This window comes from Actinia tenebrosa, unplaced genomic scaffold (genome assembly GCF_029948245.1).
Source record: "Actinia tenebrosa isolate PJP-AT-01 unplaced genomic scaffold, QUT_ActTen_1.0 PGA_scaffold8__29_contigs__length_14323225, whole genome shotgun sequence".
NCBI lineage: Eukaryota > Metazoa > Cnidaria > Anthozoa > Actiniaria > Actiniidae > Actinia > Actinia tenebrosa.
The window spans coordinates 9484041-9505192 of record NW_028292585.1 but is presented as its reverse complement, the minus strand read 5'-3'; the positions used below and the strand labels follow the sequence as shown (position 1 = coordinate 9505192).

At 35.1% G+C, this 21152-nt stretch overlaps 3 protein-coding genes across 4 annotated transcripts; 2 read left to right on the top strand and 1 right to left on the bottom strand.

The window, feature by feature from the left end:
• Positions 1-36: 36 nt before the first annotated feature.
• Positions 37-5541, top strand: LOC116302745 (UDP-galactose transporter senju). The gene is made up of 6 exons (XM_031712108.2): positions 37-265; positions 366-483; positions 559-605; positions 900-1039; positions 2645-3263; positions 4361-5541. Exons 1-6 carry the CDS (start codon positions 157-159, stop codon positions 4396-4398), a joined length of 1071 nt encoding a protein of 356 aa, XP_031567968.1. The 5' UTR covers positions 37-156; the 3' UTR covers positions 4399-5541.
• Positions 5542-7247: 1706 nt separating this feature from the next.
• On the top strand, positions 7248-16297 carry LOC116302730 (presenilin-1). Of its 2 annotated transcripts, XM_031712094.2 has the most exons (11): positions 7248-7454; positions 8030-8289; positions 8679-8823; positions 9689-9756; positions 10281-10431; positions 10737-10806; positions 10921-11019; positions 11389-11598; positions 12603-12715; positions 13713-13892; positions 15155-16297. In XM_031712094.2, exons 1-10 carry the CDS (start codon positions 7353-7355, stop codon positions 13866-13868), a joined length of 1374 nt encoding a protein of 457 aa, XP_031567954.1. In that variant the 5' UTR covers positions 7248-7352; the 3' UTR covers positions 13869-13892; positions 15155-16297. The 2 variants fall into 2 exon arrangements, with proteins under 2 accessions (XP_031567954.1, XP_031567953.1); XM_031712093.2 differs by having other exon boundaries at positions 13713-16297.
• Positions 15643-21095, bottom strand: LOC116302734 (DNA-directed RNA polymerase III subunit RPC6). The gene is made up of 8 exons (XM_031712097.2): positions 20889-21095; positions 20606-20673; positions 20229-20296; positions 19910-20022; positions 18591-18734; positions 17979-18086; positions 16644-16829; positions 15643-16459 (listed from the first exon to the last, which is right to left on the bottom strand). Exons 1-8 carry the CDS (start codon positions 21066-21068, stop codon positions 16382-16384), a joined length of 945 nt encoding a protein of 314 aa, XP_031567957.1. The 5' UTR covers positions 21069-21095; the 3' UTR covers positions 15643-16381.
• Positions 21096-21152: the final 57 nt, after the last annotated feature.

Sequence of the window (21152 nt, the reverse complement as noted above, 5' to 3'; positions counted from 1 at the left end):
TGCCCGATCAGTTATTGATTAGAGAAAAGTAGGCTATCGCTTCGATTCAGTTGAGTTCAGTTGGGCTTCCTTGACTTCTTGCCACGCTTGTACATTCACTTTATCCAGCTGCAAAAAAACAACAATTGGATACGTGCAACAAGGCATTTTTTAATCATGGCTTTCCAGATCTTCAATGTTTCTGTCGGGGACCTTAAAAATCTCTTCCCCACCAAGACTCACTTCCTAATTTTCATTGGTTATATGGGTCTCTTCATCAATCAAGGTGCGAGTCAAAAACATTTCCAGATTTCAAGATATGGCTGTAGCCCAAGACGGGTTCGAGTTTTATTCATCACAGCTTATTTTCTCCTTCATTTGTACAGGTATCCTTGTAACTGCTACAAAGGACAAGAATAACAGATACCACTACAATACCACTACCGTTGTGTTATTCACTGAAATTTTGAAGCTTTTTGTGGCATGTTTTCTTCAACTCAGAGAGTGAGTTCTAGGCTTAACCTAAAAACTAAAAGAACCCCTTCTGGAATTGTCATTGATGCATTTGCTTTCTTGTAGGTCAACCATCAGTGAATTTTTTGGTCTTATCAGAGAACATATAAAAGGTGTGGCTTTAACATATTTTTGATTAGTTTAAATAAGCTTATATATTTCCATCATTTATTATTTTGAATCAACCTTTTCAACTCCCTTTGTAGTACCCCTGAGTATTGTGAGTTCTTCTTTCAAATTTCCCATTATTTATTGATAAAGAGAGGACTTAGTATTCTGAGGGAAGGGGTTCTAAAATTAAAGATATTTTACCCATAGAGGAGGCATAAACTCTTTTTTAAACCATGAGTAAAGCTTTTAATATCAAGTTCTAAGTTGTTGAGGCCAAATATTGCTCTTCTCTTCAGTACTTGTGCTGTACATGATCCCAGCTTTTCTGTATTGTTTGTACAACAATCTGGCTTTTGTGAACCTTGGTGCATATGACCCGACCACCTATTATCTTCTACTACAGTTCCGTGTTGTGGTAACTGGTGTAATCTTTCAGGTTTGTATTTTGGAATCCTAAAATGTGCTATTTTATTACAAACATTCACCTAGGTTATCATATAATATATGAACTATTCCTTTAATTAAGTCAAATCAAATTGGCAAAAACAAAAAACAAATATATCTTGATTTAAAAATTCTTGTTGAGAATAATAATTGCCATAGAAGCAGACTGCACATTGACTCTGTGACACTAAAAAATGCACTAACTATTAAAAAGAGCTTAGATTATCTGCTTTACATTGATATACAAGCAAAATCCATGTAGGGAAGGTATGGGTGAGTTTGTAGCCATCCACATTTTATTCAATAAAAAAATTCATGATCCCTCCTTAATATTAATTGAATAAGGAAAAGCTTTCATCAAAATAAAAAGGTGTGACCCTCCAAAAAAGCTAAAATCTTTGTAAATGATCCTCCCCTCTGAAGCCCCAACCTTCCTCCATCTTCCATCCCAGCGCAGTAGCCACTATGAGACAAATGAGGCAGTTGCCTCAGTAAATATTTTCACAAATGTCCCTCTACTCTATAAAATCATATTTCCAAGGTTCTCTTTCAAAATTCTATTTGCTTCCCCCTTTGCCACTCTTTTGCCTCAATAGACATTTTGGTCTGGCTACGGCTCGGCACCCCTAATAAAAACATACTTTCACATATTACTAAAAATATATTTAATAAATGTTTTTTATCTAAGAAGGGTGTCATTGGGGGTTTATGTCTTGGCACATTTTTGACCTGGTTTTGGTAGACTTTCGACATGTTTTTGTGAGAAAGTGGTACAGTTTTCAGTGATATCCAATAGAGTACCAAAGTGTGATGTCATCAAACTGAGCATTAGAAATGAAGATATTGGGAATTTAAGCTCCAAAAATCCCCATACCTTTTCTCTAATTTTGGACTGGAACCAATCACATTAGATCCAGCCTCAACTAAGAGAAAATGTGTGGGGATGTTTTTGTGTTAAATTACCTATATCTCAGTCATTTTTTGCTCCATCGGTCTAAAATTTCAAACTATATCATATTTTTGCATGCAGTTTCTGATAATGACACCAAAATCCTAAATTTCTTTCTTTTTTTAAAATTTCATGACATCATTACTTTGGTACTCTATTATCTTCACAGATTCCTTTATTTCCCTAGTTTTTGCTGAATTTGAGTAAAAGTGTGAAGTTTGTAATGCATTTTGCAGTTAACATTGATTTTTGACATGGTATTGTGGTTTTTGCCCAATTTGTTTATGGTTTAGTACCACCCAATGTCCCACTCTCTAAGTTAAGAAATATAAATCTTAAACATACAGTGATGGCAGAACAGTTTTTAAGTAGGAAGAGGGTTGGGGGGAGGGGGGTGGGCTACAGCCCCTCCTCCTCTCCTCCCACACACCTAAAAATTAGACAAAATAAAAATGTAATTTTCACAAAAATGGGGGGGGGGGGCTATAGCCCCATCAGCCCCCTGTTTCCACTGTCCCTGACATAGTGTCAAGATGCTAGATATAAAATGAATGTCTTAATCAGTCTTATTTGATACTTTCAAAGCAATAATACCGTAAAGTGTTTAATTTTCATTTTGTCTTTTTCCTCCTTTTTAATTTCTTCCAGATCCTGTTCAGCAAACAGCTAAGTCGGTCACAGTGGATTTCACTTTTACTCTTGACGATTGGTTGCATAATCAAGCAACTTAACTTTAGTGGTCAATCCGATGGCATATCCTTTAAACTGGACTACAATTTAGTCCTGATACTCGTCCAAGTATTCTGCTCCTGTTTTGCAGGTGTTTATAATGAATACCTGCTGAAAGGAAGGAGTGGTGAAGCACCAATCATGGTTCAGAATGTTTACATGTATATTGATTCTATCATTTGTAACATTCTGGTCTTGATATATGGTGGTTCCCTCAAGGAGGCTTTTACCAAAGAAAGTTTGATGTCCATCATGGCATTTAAGGTGGTGATAATCATTTTTAATAACGCTGCTATTGGTATAGTCACTTCCCTCTTCCTGAAAAGACTAAACTCCATTCTTAAAACCTTTGCAAGTGCCTTAGAACTCATGTTCACAGCCGTACTCTGTTGGATCATCTTTGGAATCCCAGTTAATTTGTTAACCTTTATAGCAATTGCAATAGTTTCTTATGCAACAGTTTTGTATTCTCATAATCCTGTGGACAACACTCAAAAGCCTGAGGGTAAAATCCCTCCTGAACAAAAAGGTCATGCAGGTGTGTAGACTTACATTATGACACTCCACTTTTAGTTTCACAATGCTTTAAGTTACAAATGTTGATACAATAGTGATGCCCTTATATTTGGTGGTCACTAAAGGTTTGATTTTCATACTAGATAATGACTTACAAAATAATAAACTAGAATGTGATCAATATAATATAATGATTTATTATTATTTGTTTATAATTTTATCAGCTATTCTGCTGTAGGATACAATGTTTCGATAATAATAAAAAACTAATTATTAGTAATGATAATGACTTCACTAATCAGTTAACAGCAAATCAAACAATTCACCAAAAGATGTTTCAGCCCAGTTGAAAAATGAAAAATAAAAGAGGAAAATGATAGAAAAGATTTAAATTAGTTTTAGCTGTGCATGTGGTCTGTTAAGGAGATCATCTTCTTTCTCACATCAAATGATATAACATTGTAAAGCATTTTAACTTAAAGTAACAATAATAAGATATTACACAAAGCGTTATAATTTACATCTAATTAGTCTTGTAAATGTTCTGTCTTACTCATGTAGCTATTAAGTTACCTCTCAACGAAATCCTTTATTTTCAAAAGACATTATTTTCATGCTTGGTTGATTTTTAAGATAAGACTTATATCACATTTTATGTTCCAATCTGTGCTTAACATGCAAAAAAACCTTATTACTTAAAGTGCATTGGATCCTACAGGATGCCTCCATTATTTGAAAGCCATCATAAAGTAATTAAGAATGATGTTTACTATTCTTTGCTATCTCTTTTAGTTGCTGAGATATTAGCTAGAGATATAGTTGCTAAGATATATCAGCAAAGAAAAGAGATACCAAAGAATAGTAAACGCTATTCTTATTTATATTTTGAGGGCTTTCAAATCACAAAAGCATAGGGCTTATGTGTACTTAAAAGTAAGAAATCATTGGCGAATTGGTAAATGAATAAACTAAGAGTTTAGCTGTTTTGAAATATTGTTTAATGTACCAAATTGAAAAAAAAAGTATTTAAAGAAGTTTTGACGGTTTTTATAAACACAAATTTCTGTTTTATTATTAATTCCTAAATTTAATTAATTTTTCTTTCTTTTTTGATCAAAGCTGCAGAAACCAGCCATGAAGAACCTCAAAAAGCATGAAATCATTTAAAATTTATCTAATATCTCTCATAAACCACATTCATTGCACACATTAAACAGCCATTGGAGTACTACCCTTACAATTTAAAAGAATTTAGTTTTAAAACAGTTACTTACCATAGGTTTACTAGCTGGGATTGTGTTTATATATTGGCTGGCGTTTTGGACAAAGGTGTGATAATACTGGTTACAAAATTACACAACTTGTCATGTAATATTGTTCCGTTTGAAACTGTAGAGCAAATGTTGCTCATTTTGCGGCAATTGTTTCATGCTGCAAAGAATAGAGAGAGTTTCTACTTCATGCAATGATTGAAAATTTGTTGCATGTGAAATAGTAATATAAGCAAGGCAAACATGTTGGGTGACAATTTATGTCATTTTGTTGTCCATATTAGTCCATTTCTGGAATAAAACAAAAAAACCTACTTTCAGGAAGAACTAACGAAACATCAGTACAGTTGCAAACTTCTTCATACAGTGTTTTTAGATTACTTTTCATGTTCCAGCAGCATACACATCATGTTACTTGAGCAGGCTTCCACCATCTAATTTGCAACAGTCAATGAGTAATTTTTGATAGACAGAACCCCAGAAACCAAGTCCTCAGAAAGCTTTTAGGGTCACAAATGCATGCAAAGCGAGGAGTAATATTTGAAGGGTATTATTATTTTGATGTCTTATTTGTTTCTTTGTTGGATGTAAGGTGTCCCCACTTGTGGAATAGTGTTACCACTTGTGGAACGCTAGAAGATTTTAGACACATTAATCAAGTTGAATGATTTATGATTGATTGATTGTTTCCTTTGGGATTTCACAACAGAAAAATTATTTAGATATTAATTTTATAGGTGATATAACAGTTAATGTAAACTGTAAATATAGTGTATAACATGATTTTAGAGGTTTTCAAAAACCCGTGAAACACACTTCAGCGTATTACGCTTTAATACACTTTATTTTCTTTTATTTCATTTTCTTTTTCTTTTGTGTTTTCGGTGTATTACAATTTATTACAGCTTAGTTATTACACTTTGTTTCACTGGTTTTTGAAAACCACTCTAAAGGCTATATCATAACTATACAGTTGATTGTTAACTATATTGTAAAATAGAAAATAAAAGGAAGGATATTGATAAAAAAGGAATTGCATTTTGTGTTCATAATAAATTATGAATAATAGAGTGGTTTTCATAAACCTATCCTAAACCAACACAAGGTCACCCATTTGCTTTGTTCTTTAAGTATTTAAAAAAAACACTAAGTTAAGTACGGGATTCCAGCACACTGAGATTGTGATTAAGACTATAACGAGATGCTCTTGGAGCGTGCACTGGGATGCCTGATGTGCAGGTATGCTGGAGCTTATTTAACATCTAATCTTAGATACATGATACTGCTATTTGAGGGAGGGAGTAGTTTGGAACATTTTAGTAGTTTTTTTCCCCAGAACTTCAACACTATTGATGAGGTTATGTAGACGGAGAAAACAACGTTGCGTTAGTGACACCACTAAATTTCAATATACTCTATATCTTGAATTACACAAGAATCTTGACCTGACTTTGACCTGACTAAGACTCGTCGCGTCTGATGAAATAAATATATTATATTAAACTTAGCGAAAAGTATTTACGGCCGAAGTTACCAGCTCTATTACCACGTAGTATTTTTAGATATATTTATGTATATACCTTATTAACTAAAGACTGAAAGCCGTATTTTCCTTTAGGCTATACTAACCCACATGATTGATGCCAGAATACTGCTGACTGTGCAGCTGTGTTAATACTAATAAATATCTGAATTACGATTTAGAAATCTTCTTTGATCTGCTCAATTATATTACTTCTAAAGCCCAGAATTACATCCTCAGCTGCTAAGCCAATCTATGAGCCATCAATCTATGAACATGTCATTCAAATCCATATATAGGTTCTCTTATGCAAGAATGTACTTTTCGCAAGAAGAAGACAAAAAAAAAAGCAAAACAAAAGGCATTTTACGAGTGGGCTGCCACAGGCAACCCAGTAAATAGCCAAGTCATCATTGGATTTAAAACACTTATCATGATGTAAAATAGGATCAGGTTATATAATTTAACCAAATGAAATTCTAAAGTTTAATTTTATGTATCAGTCAATTTATGATTAAATAGGGGCAGCATTTCTGCCCTCCCTTTAATCACCCTAGTTCCACCACTGCAAGTTTCATTATAGGCTGGTACATCCATGAGGCATGCAATCTTTCTGAGCATTCAAACCACAGAAAAAAACTTAACCAATCATGACTATGACGTGGGACACACACAAAAGATGTTCAGATGCATGCATTTTTGATTGATTTTTGTGCTCGTCATAGTACAGAGGACATTTTGAACTCAATTCAATACGATAATATTCGTTATTCATTTTTATCTAAATTGGGCTCCCTGTGTTCCAAAGCGGTATCTGGTACTAGTACAGGAGCTATATTACAGAATTAGATCAGTGATTCAAATTTGAGATTTCCTGGACTTGACAATCTAAATTGCATCTGACTTGAAAGAAAGAGAATATTCCAGCCCTCCGGTCTCCGGTGGGGTGGGGTTGTTACTCAGCAGGTTGATTGGTGTATCTTTCAGGGGATGAAATTGTAAGTCGTTCCATTTTTAGGGGCGAAATTGGAAAAACTGTTGGTTTTTAACCAGAAATTTGTCATCCTTTTTCTCCTCCTTTTTTACCTCGCAGAAGGAAAAACATAGCTTGGGTTTGCTGTGTGTTTGTGTGATTTTCTCTAGGCATTTGGGTTACCTTTGTTTAATTGACGAAAAGGAATGGGGAGGGTGTCAACAATGACGTCAAGGCTTATTTCCCCCATGACCACTTGAAGATCAGGAACAGAGTAAGAGTTTAGGTATTAGGTTTAAAAAAATACTCTTTATCCACGGGGAATACCGTATACTTTAATGTCAAATGAATGAGTCAGATGTGGATGAAACAACGAGACTAATGACTAACGATTCGCCACAGAGGTCGCCGAGAGGGACCCCAACAAGCAACCGTCGTTCTACTTCGGTGAGGAAACAATCTTGTTCACTTTGAATGTAAAGTCATCATCACTTTTGATTATGTCGAACAGAGCTTTTCAGCTTCGGTTTACTTGACTAAATTCTAAGGGATTTATCTTAACTTTAGTTTTTAATAAACCTTAATCAGATAGATTATTCCAAGTGTTTATGGAAGGATGGTTGACTGAAGAAGATGAGCTGGACATTCTTGTCCGTCACATGAAATCATGCCATTTTAATAGCCATTTGCCATCCATTTTATCGGTTCACGTCCTGCTTTCTGTGTACAGTACCGTACAGTTTTATGTATTAATCATTTAAGTATCACTCACAGAACCAAGTACTTACCCAAACCTTCTTCATATGACCATAAATTTTACCTGTTAACTCGATGATAATGACTTATATTTGATCAACAAAAATTATAACTCGACCCATAACGAAAGATAATTTCATCTTAAACTATTTTTAAACAACATCTACATGAATACTTTTTTTAAAATCTGGTAACAAATGTGATAGCTTCTTTGTTTCCCTTTTCCTTAAAACTTAATGATATGATACATTGACATCAATCTACAGAATCAGAATGACAATGGTGATGATGATGATATGAATACTGATAGAGAACTTGGTCAACCAACAATCACTAGGCGACGTCTTAGTAGTGATAGACAGCAGGGACTTCAAGATGATCATGAAGATGAAGATGAAGAGGAGATGCTTAAATATGGAGCACGTAGTGTGCTTATGCTTATCATCCCTGTATCTACGTGTATGTTAGTTGTCGTTGCCACTATTTCATCAGTCACATATTACACAGAAAACAACGGCACTTATCTGTAAGTTGATAACAGTTTTTCATAACTTTTCATAATTTTACTAGGTTTTTTTTCTGAAAACTGAAAGCCAAAATATAGTTTGTTACTGGCTTTGATTTAGTATTTGTACAAATTTTAGCATCTCTATTTATTTCCACAGTTAACCATAAATCTCTGGCTAATATCCCCCTAACTTGATGGACATAAAGCAATGCAGTAAATCATATGTCTGGAACTCCCTAGGTCCACAAATGAGTAATTGACAAAACTCATAAAAAATACATAAAAGTTTGGCAAATTTGAAGTTTGTAAAAATTAAGTATTTCAAGACAGTAAATTGTCATTGCCATAATTTTACATTTTCACTTTCACTAATCAAAAATAACTGCCATACTTTTGTCACTCCACAGAGTTTACACACCATTTCATGAAGAAAAAGGCATCAGTAATGCCCGCAAGGCAGGAGAAGCTATTGCGAATGCATTTATAGTCATTGGAGTGGTGCTAGTATTGACCATCATATTAGTAGTGTTATACAAGTTTAGGTGCTATTGTGTAAGTATACTGATTTATTTTCACCAAAGTAGACCTAGTAGAACATCCAGTTTTCCTGTTAGGTATCAATAGCAGGAAGGGCGGGAAATGAAGGTGAAAACTGAAACTTTATATTAGGAAGTATAGGATTCAGCTGAAACTTTATTAGATAGGACACTGATATCAATCAAATTGTGGCTTTTCTTTCCATCTTTTTGTTGATCTTCATGAGCTGAATTGAAAGATTGACACTAAAAGTACTATTATATGCACATATCTAGACACAAATTATCTTAGTTTGTGTGGATTAGCAGAATAATGTTTCACTTATTAAAAATAGTGAATTTTTTGTGGAAATTAATGCACATGAATTTCCTGCTTTCTAAAGCTGAACAATTTTTTTAAAAAAACGTTGTTGATAGCATCATCCTAGGTTCAACACATTATTTTCTTGTCACCTTTCCTAAAATAATCTCAAGTCCATAATGAACACCCAGGGCTCAATATATCAGGCTGCCAATAGCCAATATGTAAGCCAAATATTGATAATAGTGGGAGGCAAAAATATTTTTAAAGGTAGTGCCAAAAGAAAATTGAATGGCAAGTGAAATTTTACTGAGTTACTGCTTACCAATTTCGTTTTAGGGAGCATTCTGTTTTAGGATGGTGGGTGGGCTAGAGGAATCCATATAAACAGGAATGTACAATCTTTAGCACCCCTTTCTTCTGTCCGCATAAAAAATGACCCCCCCTTGAAGTTTGTTGAATTCCTGTCCCTCCCCTTGATGTAGTATGATAGTCCTGAGTCCGGTTGCCTCATATGGTAACTATGATCTATACATGACTTGTATAATTACATTTTGTTTTTTCATTGTCCTTTTTATAGATCATATCTGGTTGGTTGGTAGTTTCATCATTGTTACTTCTGTTCTTTTTTGGATACATTTACTTCCAGTAAGTCTCAAGTTTATTATTATTGTGATAAATTTAATATACCACTACATCAGAAATTTACAGTGCAACTACTATGACTGGGGCCGCTTAGACAGCAAGAACCAATCAAATTGTATAATAAAAGCAATAAATTCTGACTTTGGGTAGTGGAGCCAATCAGAATTCAGCAGAAAACAATAGCTTTTCAACATATCCTTTTATTTCCATGAGAAAATGATGATTGTTATCTAATTGTTTACATGAAACACTAGGGTTTCATTACAATTACAAATTAAATTACAATTCAAATTACAAATTAAACAAATTACAATTCTCATGCAGACGTCTATTTTTCTGATTGGCTCTACTACCCAAAGTTGGAATGCATTGTTTTCATTCTGCATTTTAATTGGTTCTCTTGTCTAACTGTCTAAGTGGCCCCAGTTACAGTAGTTGAACTGTAAAAGCCTCAAACACAAAAGACTCTAATTAGCACACTTGTAACTTAAGGCCCTGGCTAACATGGTTTTATTTCCCAATTCTAGAGAATTACTGAAAGTCTACAATGTTCCAATGGATTATTTTACACTCTCTATAATCCTCTGGAACTTTGGAGTGGTAGGAATGATATGTATCCATTGGAAAGGACCTTTGCTGTTGCAGCAAGCATATCTTATTCTTGTCAGTGCTTTGATGGTAAGTTTAAGTCTTGACTTAATCTCATTGACCACACTCATTTGGTATTAAAGATTTGCCTGATTTTCAATGATATAACCTAGATGGTCATATTTTAGCAAGACTACTAACCATTTTATACTGCAGCTGTCCATTGCAATCTCTTTTTTTTAACTTTTATTAAATGGCAGCAAAAAATACCAAGTTTAAACCCACCACTAGAAATATTTAAACAGCCATATACTGTACTTGTATCCATTTGCTCTGTTAAAAACTGCCATGGAAAAAAACTTCAGCTAAACATTGGTTTCATTTCTGTTCATCAGGCACTGGTTTTTATCAAATATTTGCCAGACTGGACAACATGGGCAATCTTAGCTGCCATCTCCTTATACGGTATGTCCTGTTATCTAAGAATTGTGAATTATTTTGTATTGAATTCTGTCCAGCTATAGGTACATATTTTATTGTATTGTGAAAGTTAAATTAAAAGAGTTGTATATTTTTCAGATTTGTTTGCAGTTTTGTGTCCAAAAGGCCCCTTGAAGATCCTGGTCCAAACTGCGCAAGAAAGAGATGAACCCCTTTTCCCATCTCTTATTTATTCCTGTAAGTTATTTGAAACTCCATCTAGAATGAAGCATTTCCATTGTATTTATTTAGTCATTTATTCATTTTTTCGTTTGCTCGTTTGTTTGTCATTTGTTCATTTATAATGAATTACCAATAATATGAAAGAATAGAAAAGTAAAATTACATCTAAAACGTGGCAGGACTACCCAAAGAGGCATGTTCCAAAAACTGGGGTCCCAATTAAGAGCATATTATCAGTTATCTGCTATCATTTTTGATATAAATGTAAAATCAGTGTTTTTTAATATATTTTTTATTGAAGATATTAGTTCTAAGAGCTAAATATTCTGTAAATTTGAGAATAAATTGTATTTATTGAAATTATTTGTTACATTTTTATCAAAGCAACCATGATGTGGACGGTAGGAATGGCTGATCCAAGGCCAGACAATCCTCCATCAAGTCAGGATAATGAAGCTGAAAGACAGGATCAGCTGAATGTTTCTGCTGATCATGACGGACCATCGAGTGAAGAGGCACGTAGTGCTGTTCAGAATCTTGGAGATCCTATTGATCCTGCACCACAAAATAATGATGATGAAGAAGAAGAAGAAAGTAAGGGTTAAATTTCTGGAGTAATGAGTGTTTCACTGACTAAAATAGTCAATGTGCTAATAGGCCTTTTCTGAGTTTGAAAAACATGATGCGTTGTGGTCTACAATTGGCAAAAAATACCTTGAGACCTGGACAATGCAGGAAGCCCAATTCCAATAGAAAGAAGCTTTTCTCTTCCAACCCCCTCCCCCTACAGTAGCAATATTGAATGGACAAATGCTCATGTACCACCAATCGTTAGCTGAAACAACATTGATAACCGGGAGGGGGGTTTATAGTTTCTGGTAATAAATTTTAGAGCAAAGTTTTACAAATATTACAATTCAAGCATAGGGGTTTTATTATTTTATTAGCCAATTGTAGCTTTGGTGTAAACAATGCCATATAAGGTATGATGAGCAAAAGATGTTTGTACGGAAGCTAGACCACAATGCAACATTTTCTTTCTCTCAGAAAAGGTCTGTGAAGTACAGGTTGCTGTTAGAATAAATATTGAGTTTGCTAGTAATAACAGTATTCTTGAAATTGTATTTATATCAATCCTACTGTAATTTATTAAAATATTTTAAAATATTTAACTTTATGTTTGCACATAATCAAAGGTGAGTTAGTACATGGCCAGTTTTACCAACTGCAGTTTATGTCTTTGTTAAAAAGCAGTTCACTTAACATTGAGTAAACCTCTTTACCTTGGGCATAATGTTTCCCCATTTCAGACCATTAGGCATTCCCTTGAGAATGAGTTTGAGTTGCTTCAATATTCATTTGTCTTCTCATGTGCAACCATTAAACAAAGAAATTATACTATAGAGAATGACACATGATCTGAAATGGGGGGAAATTGGGTCCAAACTAAAAAGGTCTGCTCTTCATGAGAATAAGAGATGTTATGTTCCCCCATCCCCTCTCTCCAAAGACACAGATTGATTGACAGCTTCCTAGGTAAAGACACACATCATGATTAATGTACATTGTTTGATCAGAACCTTTGTTAATATTTGCAGAGGGAGTCAAGCTTGGTCTTGGTGACTTCATATTTTACAGCGTGCTGGTTGGTAAGGCATCATCTTACAAGGACTGGAACACCACGATAGCCTGTTTTGTAGCTATCCTCATCGTAAGTACTCTTTACAGAAGGTTTTGATTTTGTTAGATTTGATCAGAGAGCAAAAATCATATCAATGAAAGTAATAGAGGCATAGAGAGGCCATACAGTAGCAAAACTTCAAACACCATTTTTTAACACTAAAAAAAATTATTAATGTAATTCCCAAATGTGTGACTAGTATCATTAGCAGATCTAGGATTTTAAGTAGTGAGGGGGGATCACAAAATCAGTTATATGCACATTTTTAGCTATTGGCAATATTTTTTTCTAACCATCTAATTCCAGTCAAGAAAGGAGTTGTTAGCAATAGTCCCCTTCACAGTTCCCTGTGGCATCTTGAAAGGTAGCTATCGAACTGAGACGAACGGTGAGCTTGCAATGATAGAGACATGAATAATTGTCCAAGGTGTTAAAAAATGTCTCTATCATTGCAAGCTCACTGTTCATCTCACATCCATGCAAAGGCATGGCTACATTACCTTTCAAGATGGCGCAGGAAACTGTAAAGTGGACTATTAAGAAATATGATGTTTATACTAACCAACTAATTTCGAGCTAGAAAGGAGGGTTATGGGTACACTGTGACCAACCACTTTGGATACACCATTGAGATTTACGTATCTACGTACTTCACGTGTGAGCATTGTCAATTAACCTACAGCTGTCTTTATGATTTTACCATAAAAGGCAAAAAGGAATTTGTTTTACGTACAACAACAACAAAAAAACTCATGCTTAAATATGAGCAAGTCACATTCACATATTTGGCAATTGGTACAATACAGAACAATATACCTCTTTTATACCAACAATTACAAAGAAAATAATATTGTAAAATCATAAAGGACATATTTACAAAAAATGGTATTGGTCACCTAGAGTAAACTGACTAAGAAGCTAATTGAGCTTGATAAAAAAGATATTTGAAATTGCAGAGTGTGGGTGTTGTTTGTTGTCAAACCTTTGTAATTTATAGTTTTACAATGTACTGTTTTTTTCCTTGCAGGGTCTGTGTCTTACTTTGCTACTCTTAGCTATCTACAGAAAGGCCCTTCCTGCTCTTCCTATTTCCATCACATTTGGTCTCATATTCAACTTTGCCACCAAAGAGCTTGTCAAACCATACATGGATAGCTTGTCAAGCAAGCAAGCATTTATATGACCTGCTATCAAATGTTTTGCCATGGTACGTTGTATCATTTGGCTTACAAGCTTCATGGGGAACATTGTAAATAAGGTCAATTCTAAATCGTATTTGCTGCTCATATTTTAACTTTATAAATAAACTAGAGATTAGGACCATCTAATGAAAAATGTATTTGTTCCAGTAGCCAATCATTGATTGTCTGAGAACCACCAATGTCTATGAAAGAAGTTAAAGCATCATATCCCATAATACTACTCCTTTAATCTGGGGATTTAATGGGGGTGGGGGTGGGGGGAAATGGGACGACAATTTATGGAAAATGGGTAACTGTACTATAAATAGTTATGAGGCCCTATTAGAGGGTAGCCATGTCCTCCAACTGAATTTTACATTTGCCTATGTTGAATTTTTTAGAATGTTCTTGTTTAACTTGTTGGAATTTCACCCCTAACAATAACGTGCTGTCCATAATTCATTAGAACAGTCTGTTGCAAGGTTGCTTGTCTCAATCTACCCTAACAGGGCCTCTATGATAGGGATAAGGGATTCATTCTTCACATTCCCCATTTTATTTCTTTTTTCCAAATGAAATACCAAAATCTTTCAATCAAAAGGATAATATATTTCTTTTTCAATAAGAGAAGAGTGCTTTTTGATAGGAGCTAAAGTTATATTCGATACTGTAATTATTTAATGAACTGTTCATGAAACAGCATTACCTATCATAATCATATGTACTACGAAAATCCCCCAACTGTGAAATAGGCCTAAATTTTCTTATGACAGCCATGCTCACTTTTGATTTTGCAAGGCAGTCATATAGAGGTGGGTGTGGCTGTCAAAAATGTCGAGCCTATTCCACAGTTTTGTGGTTTTCTTAGTACTAGAGTGCAAACACTTAATCTATGAAACAGCAGTAACCATATAAATTATATGTTGTACAATTTGGTGCAAAATCAATTTGATACAGTCTGTTTGCAGATTATAGGTGAGCAGTATTATTTAGTACAAATAAATACTAGTTATATACCTTAGTACTTTTTCACAGATATAGTGTTTTCACTCTAGAATGTCATACATGTAAAATGTGTGCACGTCTCTGTACTGTGACATAGACACACTGGGAGCTGTAGAGCAAAAGAAATAAGCAAGCGTTTCTCTTGATTTTCAAGTGTTGTACAGTTCCCAGAATGTGAGGCATTTTGAAACACATTTGCTCGCGTCTCTGTCCTCTGATATAAACATGGTAGTGCGCAATCAGTGCATGAGTTATATTTCTATTTTTTTTATCTATTCTTCAGAGTGATTTTACTTGGCCATTAAAAGTTGGTAAGTAAAATACATAGTTTTAGTAGTAGACACTTAGACTGTTACTTACTGAATGTAAGAGTTTGTTTCTAGGGCCAAGTAAAATCACTCTACTACCTTATTATGTTTCCCTATTGGAATATCGAGTATTAGCTTCAAACTTGGTCAAAAATGTTGAGAAGGTATTAATGGTATTTTCATTAAAAACATCGAAAAATTCTCCTCGAACTGACCCCCTCCCCCCCCAAAACAATGTTGTTTCGAGGGATACAGGGCTGCTTTACCTACTGGGACCAACATTGTCCTGGGGGAGAGGGGGTATGGACAATAAATTGTTTTAATAAGGAAACTTCTACTCTTTCATGGTTGGATGAAAAATTCTCAACTCTTTTTGACCAAGATTGTTGTTACAAAACAAATCTTTTGTATTCATAATATGTGATAGTTGCCTGGTGCATTTCTATAAACAAAATATAAATGGTAGAACTAAAATAAGTTTAATAGAGCTAGTTTCAAGTTGCTTATGTTTATTCAAACTGGCAAAATGGAAATTAAAATGTAATCCAAATTGTATCCTGCATTTTTAATGAGCAGAAAGCTCCAAGTTTATTCTACTATGAAGAACTAAATAGGCCTTTGCAAATAGTCCCTTTCATAGTTCCCTGCACCATCTTGAAAAGTAGCAGTTCCATTGGATCGAAGAGAGATGAACGGTGAGCTTGCCATGATAGAGAGGTGAATAATTGTGAGAGGTGTTTAACCAGGGGTCTATCATTTCAAGCTCGCCTTTCGTCTTGCTTCGATGCAAAGGCATGGCTACTTTTCAAGATGGCGCAGGGAACTATGAAAGGGACTATTCATTTCCTTGAGTGACCAGTAACAATGGCCCCAAGTTAAGGTTAGACTTGATGTTTTCATACATTTACTGTATTTTATCAAGACCAACTTTGACTTGGAGGCATTGTCTTGAGGTTACTCAAGCAAATTTGGGAAAGGCCTATTTGGACGCAGAAGAATGATGTTACACTTTAAACAAATATTTTATTTAATTAGGCGAAGATGCTGTATGTCATGTTAATGCTAGTGTAATATTGTTAGATCTTTGTTATTTTGAAAATAAAATCACTCAAAGCTTGGGTTTGTCTTTTGAATAAATAATACTTATTCGTCATGCATAACTATAATATTATTATAAATATATTTATTGGACACTAAAGTTTTCACACATCAAGCCATTCCTTCATGTATATACAAGTTTTAGGAGAAACTGCAGCACCATCGTGACACTTATCTACAACCTAGGGAAAAGAGATAGGAAAAAATATCAACAGACTGCAATATTTAAGATAAAATTAATGTTGCTGGTACCTGCCAGCTAAAGTCAGGGATGACTGATCCATACCACCACAGGTAACCCAATATCCCCATCTTAATTTTTTTGTCCTTAGAAATATAGAGTTCAAACTATTAAGTGTTACTTACTGGACAAACCCCACATGGTGTCCTCATCAATCCTGCTGAAGAAATCATTGGGAAAACAGCACGATAAAGAGTCTTCTGTCCAGAGCCAGAGCTGGATTTGTTATCAACCACTACAACAGTCTCAACCTTGCCATCATATATGAGGGTATTCAGAATAGTCTCTATATCTTGGACTGATAGCTGAACCTAAATGAACATTAACAAATGTATGAATTATATACAGTCGGTGTCATTAACGTTGTCCACCGAAAAAAGACATTTACACATTTACACATTTAGATATTTAGACTAAAAGAAATATCACGTGTTTCCTCGAATGTTTTGGCATAAAACAAACGCTGAAATACCATTCTCCATCTTAAATCCTCATCAAATTGGTGGGGCATTCTGGATTTTCGATTCACAAGTTAAATTTTACGTTTAAAGTTCAGGCTGACGCACACGAGGCAAAGAATACATAATAAAACGTGATATTTCTTTTAGTCTTAATGTGTAAATGTGTAAATGTCTTTTTTGGTGGACAACGTTAATGACATTGACTGTATAAATGTTCAAAAAATATGTGTAGTTCCAAAAATTATCCATACCCCCTCTCCCAGAGGAGTTTTTTTAAAGACCCCCCCAACCCCAGAAATTCCAATTTTCTTACATACAAACTCTGTAATTTTGTTCCACCAAATAAAATTCCAAATTCCTCTGTATGTCAAAAAAGATTGAAGGGGTAAACGACGAATAGTTAGTGATCAGTGATTGGCTATTGCAGGACCTAAAGGAACTGTGGGTATTAACCTAAACACGAATAACGAGGTGTTTTAAATGGTTTTGTCAAATAAAAACAACACTAAATATCTCAACAATAACCTCTGTGTTATTGAAAAGAATGATTATAGGAAATGCCAGTTATTTTGGCTTTTTAAGATCTTGGAATGACCCTGGGGGGGGGGGGGGGGTACTCCCCTATATTCGCTATACGGGTATGTGTCACCAAACGGTATGGTTTTCAGCGATTTTACTCTGGAACAGGGTATATAAAATCGCGCTCGTTCTGGGACAGGGTATATGAAATCATGCTCTCTCCTCTCTGGAACAGGGTATCTATTTTCACAATACAGGAACTGGGTATGGTTTTCAGTGATCTCGCTCTGGAACAGGGTATGAATTTCAGCGATTTCACTCTGGAACAGGGTCAGGGTTCAGAGGGCTCAGTGGCATATCCCTACCCTAAATGGGCAAGAGTACCTCCCTTCCCCCACCCCGGGGAATGACCTGCTCTTCAGCCTTTGAAATAGCTATATACAAAAAAGGAATAAAAAAGTTAACATTATTACTTGTTACCTTACTTATTCCCAACTGGGAAATATACTTCCAAACATCATTTGAAGAGCTGTATGAAGCATTTTTTCTAGCCACAGGGTCATCATATAGTTTTTCAGCTTGACGAAACTAAGAAAAATATTGCCATTGCGTTAAGGCTTTTGATATCTTTACTCATAAATATTTTCTGAATGGTATGGCCAGACTAACCATGAAAGTATGCAATTATTTTGGTTTGTCAAAACTATAACCCAAATAATATGGTATAATAATAATTATGAAGGAAATTCCAAGAATGCTAAAAATTGCTTTGCAGCACTGAATATCCATTTCAACTTTACAGTTACGATAAGTGTCACACCATGGTTTTCATTCAATCACAGTCGGGAGTTAGGGGTGGGTGCATTACTGGGTGCCCATTGAGCCTGAGTGCCAACCCATGGTTTCCATCCAATCACAGTCAGGAGTAAGGGGTGGGTGCATTACTGGGTGCCCATTGAGCCTGAATGCAAACCCATCTTTTCATCCAATCAGAGTCAGGAATTAGGGGTGGGTGCATTACTGGGTGCCCATTGACCCAAGTTTGTTATACCTGACACACCTATAAAAATTACATGGCACTTGTTTGATTACCTTTTGTTCTAGAAATTTAAAGCACTGTTGATTGAGAACTTCCACAAATTCAGACTCAAAGTCTTGATCACTGTACCATGCTCCACCAGTAACTGAAATGTCTGGTTCTAATGTGAATAACATGTAGACCTTCTTTTTTGATGCCTAGATCAAGACCAAACAAGACCACACATGACATGGGATTAATTAAGGCCAAAAACAAACAAAATGTGTTTTTCCTGTTGCATGAGAAAATAATTGGGGTTGGTGGGTCAGTTTTTTTTTGATGATACAACAGTGGGAAATTAGCTTACTGGGAACCCTGTGGTGCATTTTGGAATAAAAATTTATATTAGGGTCGGAAAAAAAGGCAAGAAAATTAGGGTCAGTCATGCAACAGGAAACACACTTATTTTTTTGTTTGGCCTAATGGTGGGGGGTCTTACTGGGTATACCCACAGACCCTAGCTCATCTGTAACGGGAATGAATTCATTAATTAGTCCTTGTCTTACAAGGGTAGCTACTGTAGCACTTAATAGCCAGTGGCTAACAAACCTGAATTAACCTCTACTCACATACAACACCAAGTAATGGAATCAAATCTGGGTCACATTGGTGAGAGGCGAGCACTAATTAAGAATATAATAAAAATAGTAATCACCAAGAATGTCAAATTTGACATTTGTTTCTGGGGTGAAACACCTAATCCGCATTGGCTCTGCAGCCAATACAACTCCATCTTTTGCTTATATTAACCAAATGATAACTCACTCAGTCCGCTAAAAATTTGAGTTTATGCATGAAAATGGTTGGAAAAAGTAAAAGTAACGAGTTTTGGACCTGCATTCTTCATATTCATTGACATAAGGAACAGCTAATATTCTAAGTTCTTATTATGGAATTACTTCTTTCAGTTTTGATTTCTTAAAATTACTGTCGGTCATGTGTTGGTTAAGCTTTGGGTGACTATTGGCCATGTATTGGCTGAGTATTGGCCAACAGACAGGCAATGCATGACCAATGCACCTATTGTTGATCAATGCTCAGCCAATACACAGCAAGAAATATTAAGAATTTTTTGACTGTTGTCATAGGCCAATGCATGACCATTGCTTGGCCGACAGTTGGGCAACTTTATGGCCAATAGTGAGCCAAATGATGGTGAACTGTTAGTAAAGTTGCGGGGAATAGTCAAATGTGAAATCAAGGATGAATTAGGCAGGATTTTATATAGGAAGTGAACAGTAAATATCTCTATGTCAGGGTTTCCTCAACCCCTCCATCAATTCACTCTACAATGAATACTCCCTGGTTCCATGCACCAGTAAATGTTACTCACAGCAACTGACTTGATTGCCTTAATGAGCTTCTTACTCTCCAGATTCTTCAAGATTTTATTCAGCTGTGTCAACTGCAGGTTACATTTATATCTGATGTCTCTTATCCAAATACCTTTAAAATAAACATCATTTACCAATCAAATATCATGGATGCAGGAGACAGAGCATAGGGACTATTAAGACCATCCCCAACACCCTTATGGCAAGTATCTTTTCCTGGTGTTTTCAAAAGCAAAGAAACTCTGCATTTCCATGAGCAACGACCAAGGTCTGAGACCAATATATATAGCATTGCTTACTGAAGAAGATGCATAATACCTTTGTTGCCAGCTTCTTCTATAATTTGATAAACCACTTTCTCTTCTACTTCAAAACCCTTAGTTTTTCTAATGAAAAAAAATCATTTTAACACTTTGACGTGACTGGGCAGTGCTCTATGATTACTTGTTAAGCAATGATATAAGTTGTGCAAAGTATGAGACTGCATAACTTGAATGTTCATGTCAAATTTGAGGCACCAAACACTTTTACAATTTTTACAAAATAGAAAACAAAGGGGGCATTTTTATGCAACAATTTTGAGGCTTTGGGGGAGGGGAGGCAGATTTTTTGACAAGTTACTCCCTCCATCCACCCTACTGATCCCAGATAAAAATGAATGGTCCTTAAAATTAATTGTAGCATGGAATACTCACTGAGCTGCCTGTACATCTTTGTATCTGTATAATAGCTGGGATCCACTTCGAAGTAATTCCAATCTACCCTGATGACATAAAACTAGCATTACGACAGGGAAACCAACAGGGAGAAAAATAACTATCTTATATTTTGATATTTAAGCACCTTATTGACACATAAAATAAAGATTTTGATACGCCTATTATCAGTTCTTAGATATTGCCTTGTTGTTAGAAATAAACACTTTGATTTATGAAGTTGTAATTAAGTCAGAGAGAGAAAAGTTTAGTTTATACTTACAATGGATAACAAACGGTTAATGGCGGTAACGCGCTGTTGTGGAGGAATTCCAGGCATATCTTGCTGAATAACCTGGTCGGATATACCTTTAGGATTCAGTTTACAGAGCTCACATATCCTTTCTTCCAAGTCTACTGCTCCTACAGCTTCTTGTTTTACTACGATATCAGCGACAGCCATCTTGAAAATCTAAAACGAATTATGAAACAATGGGGGAGGGGAGGGTAAGGAATTAGATACCAGGGATTTTCATTGGGGAAATGA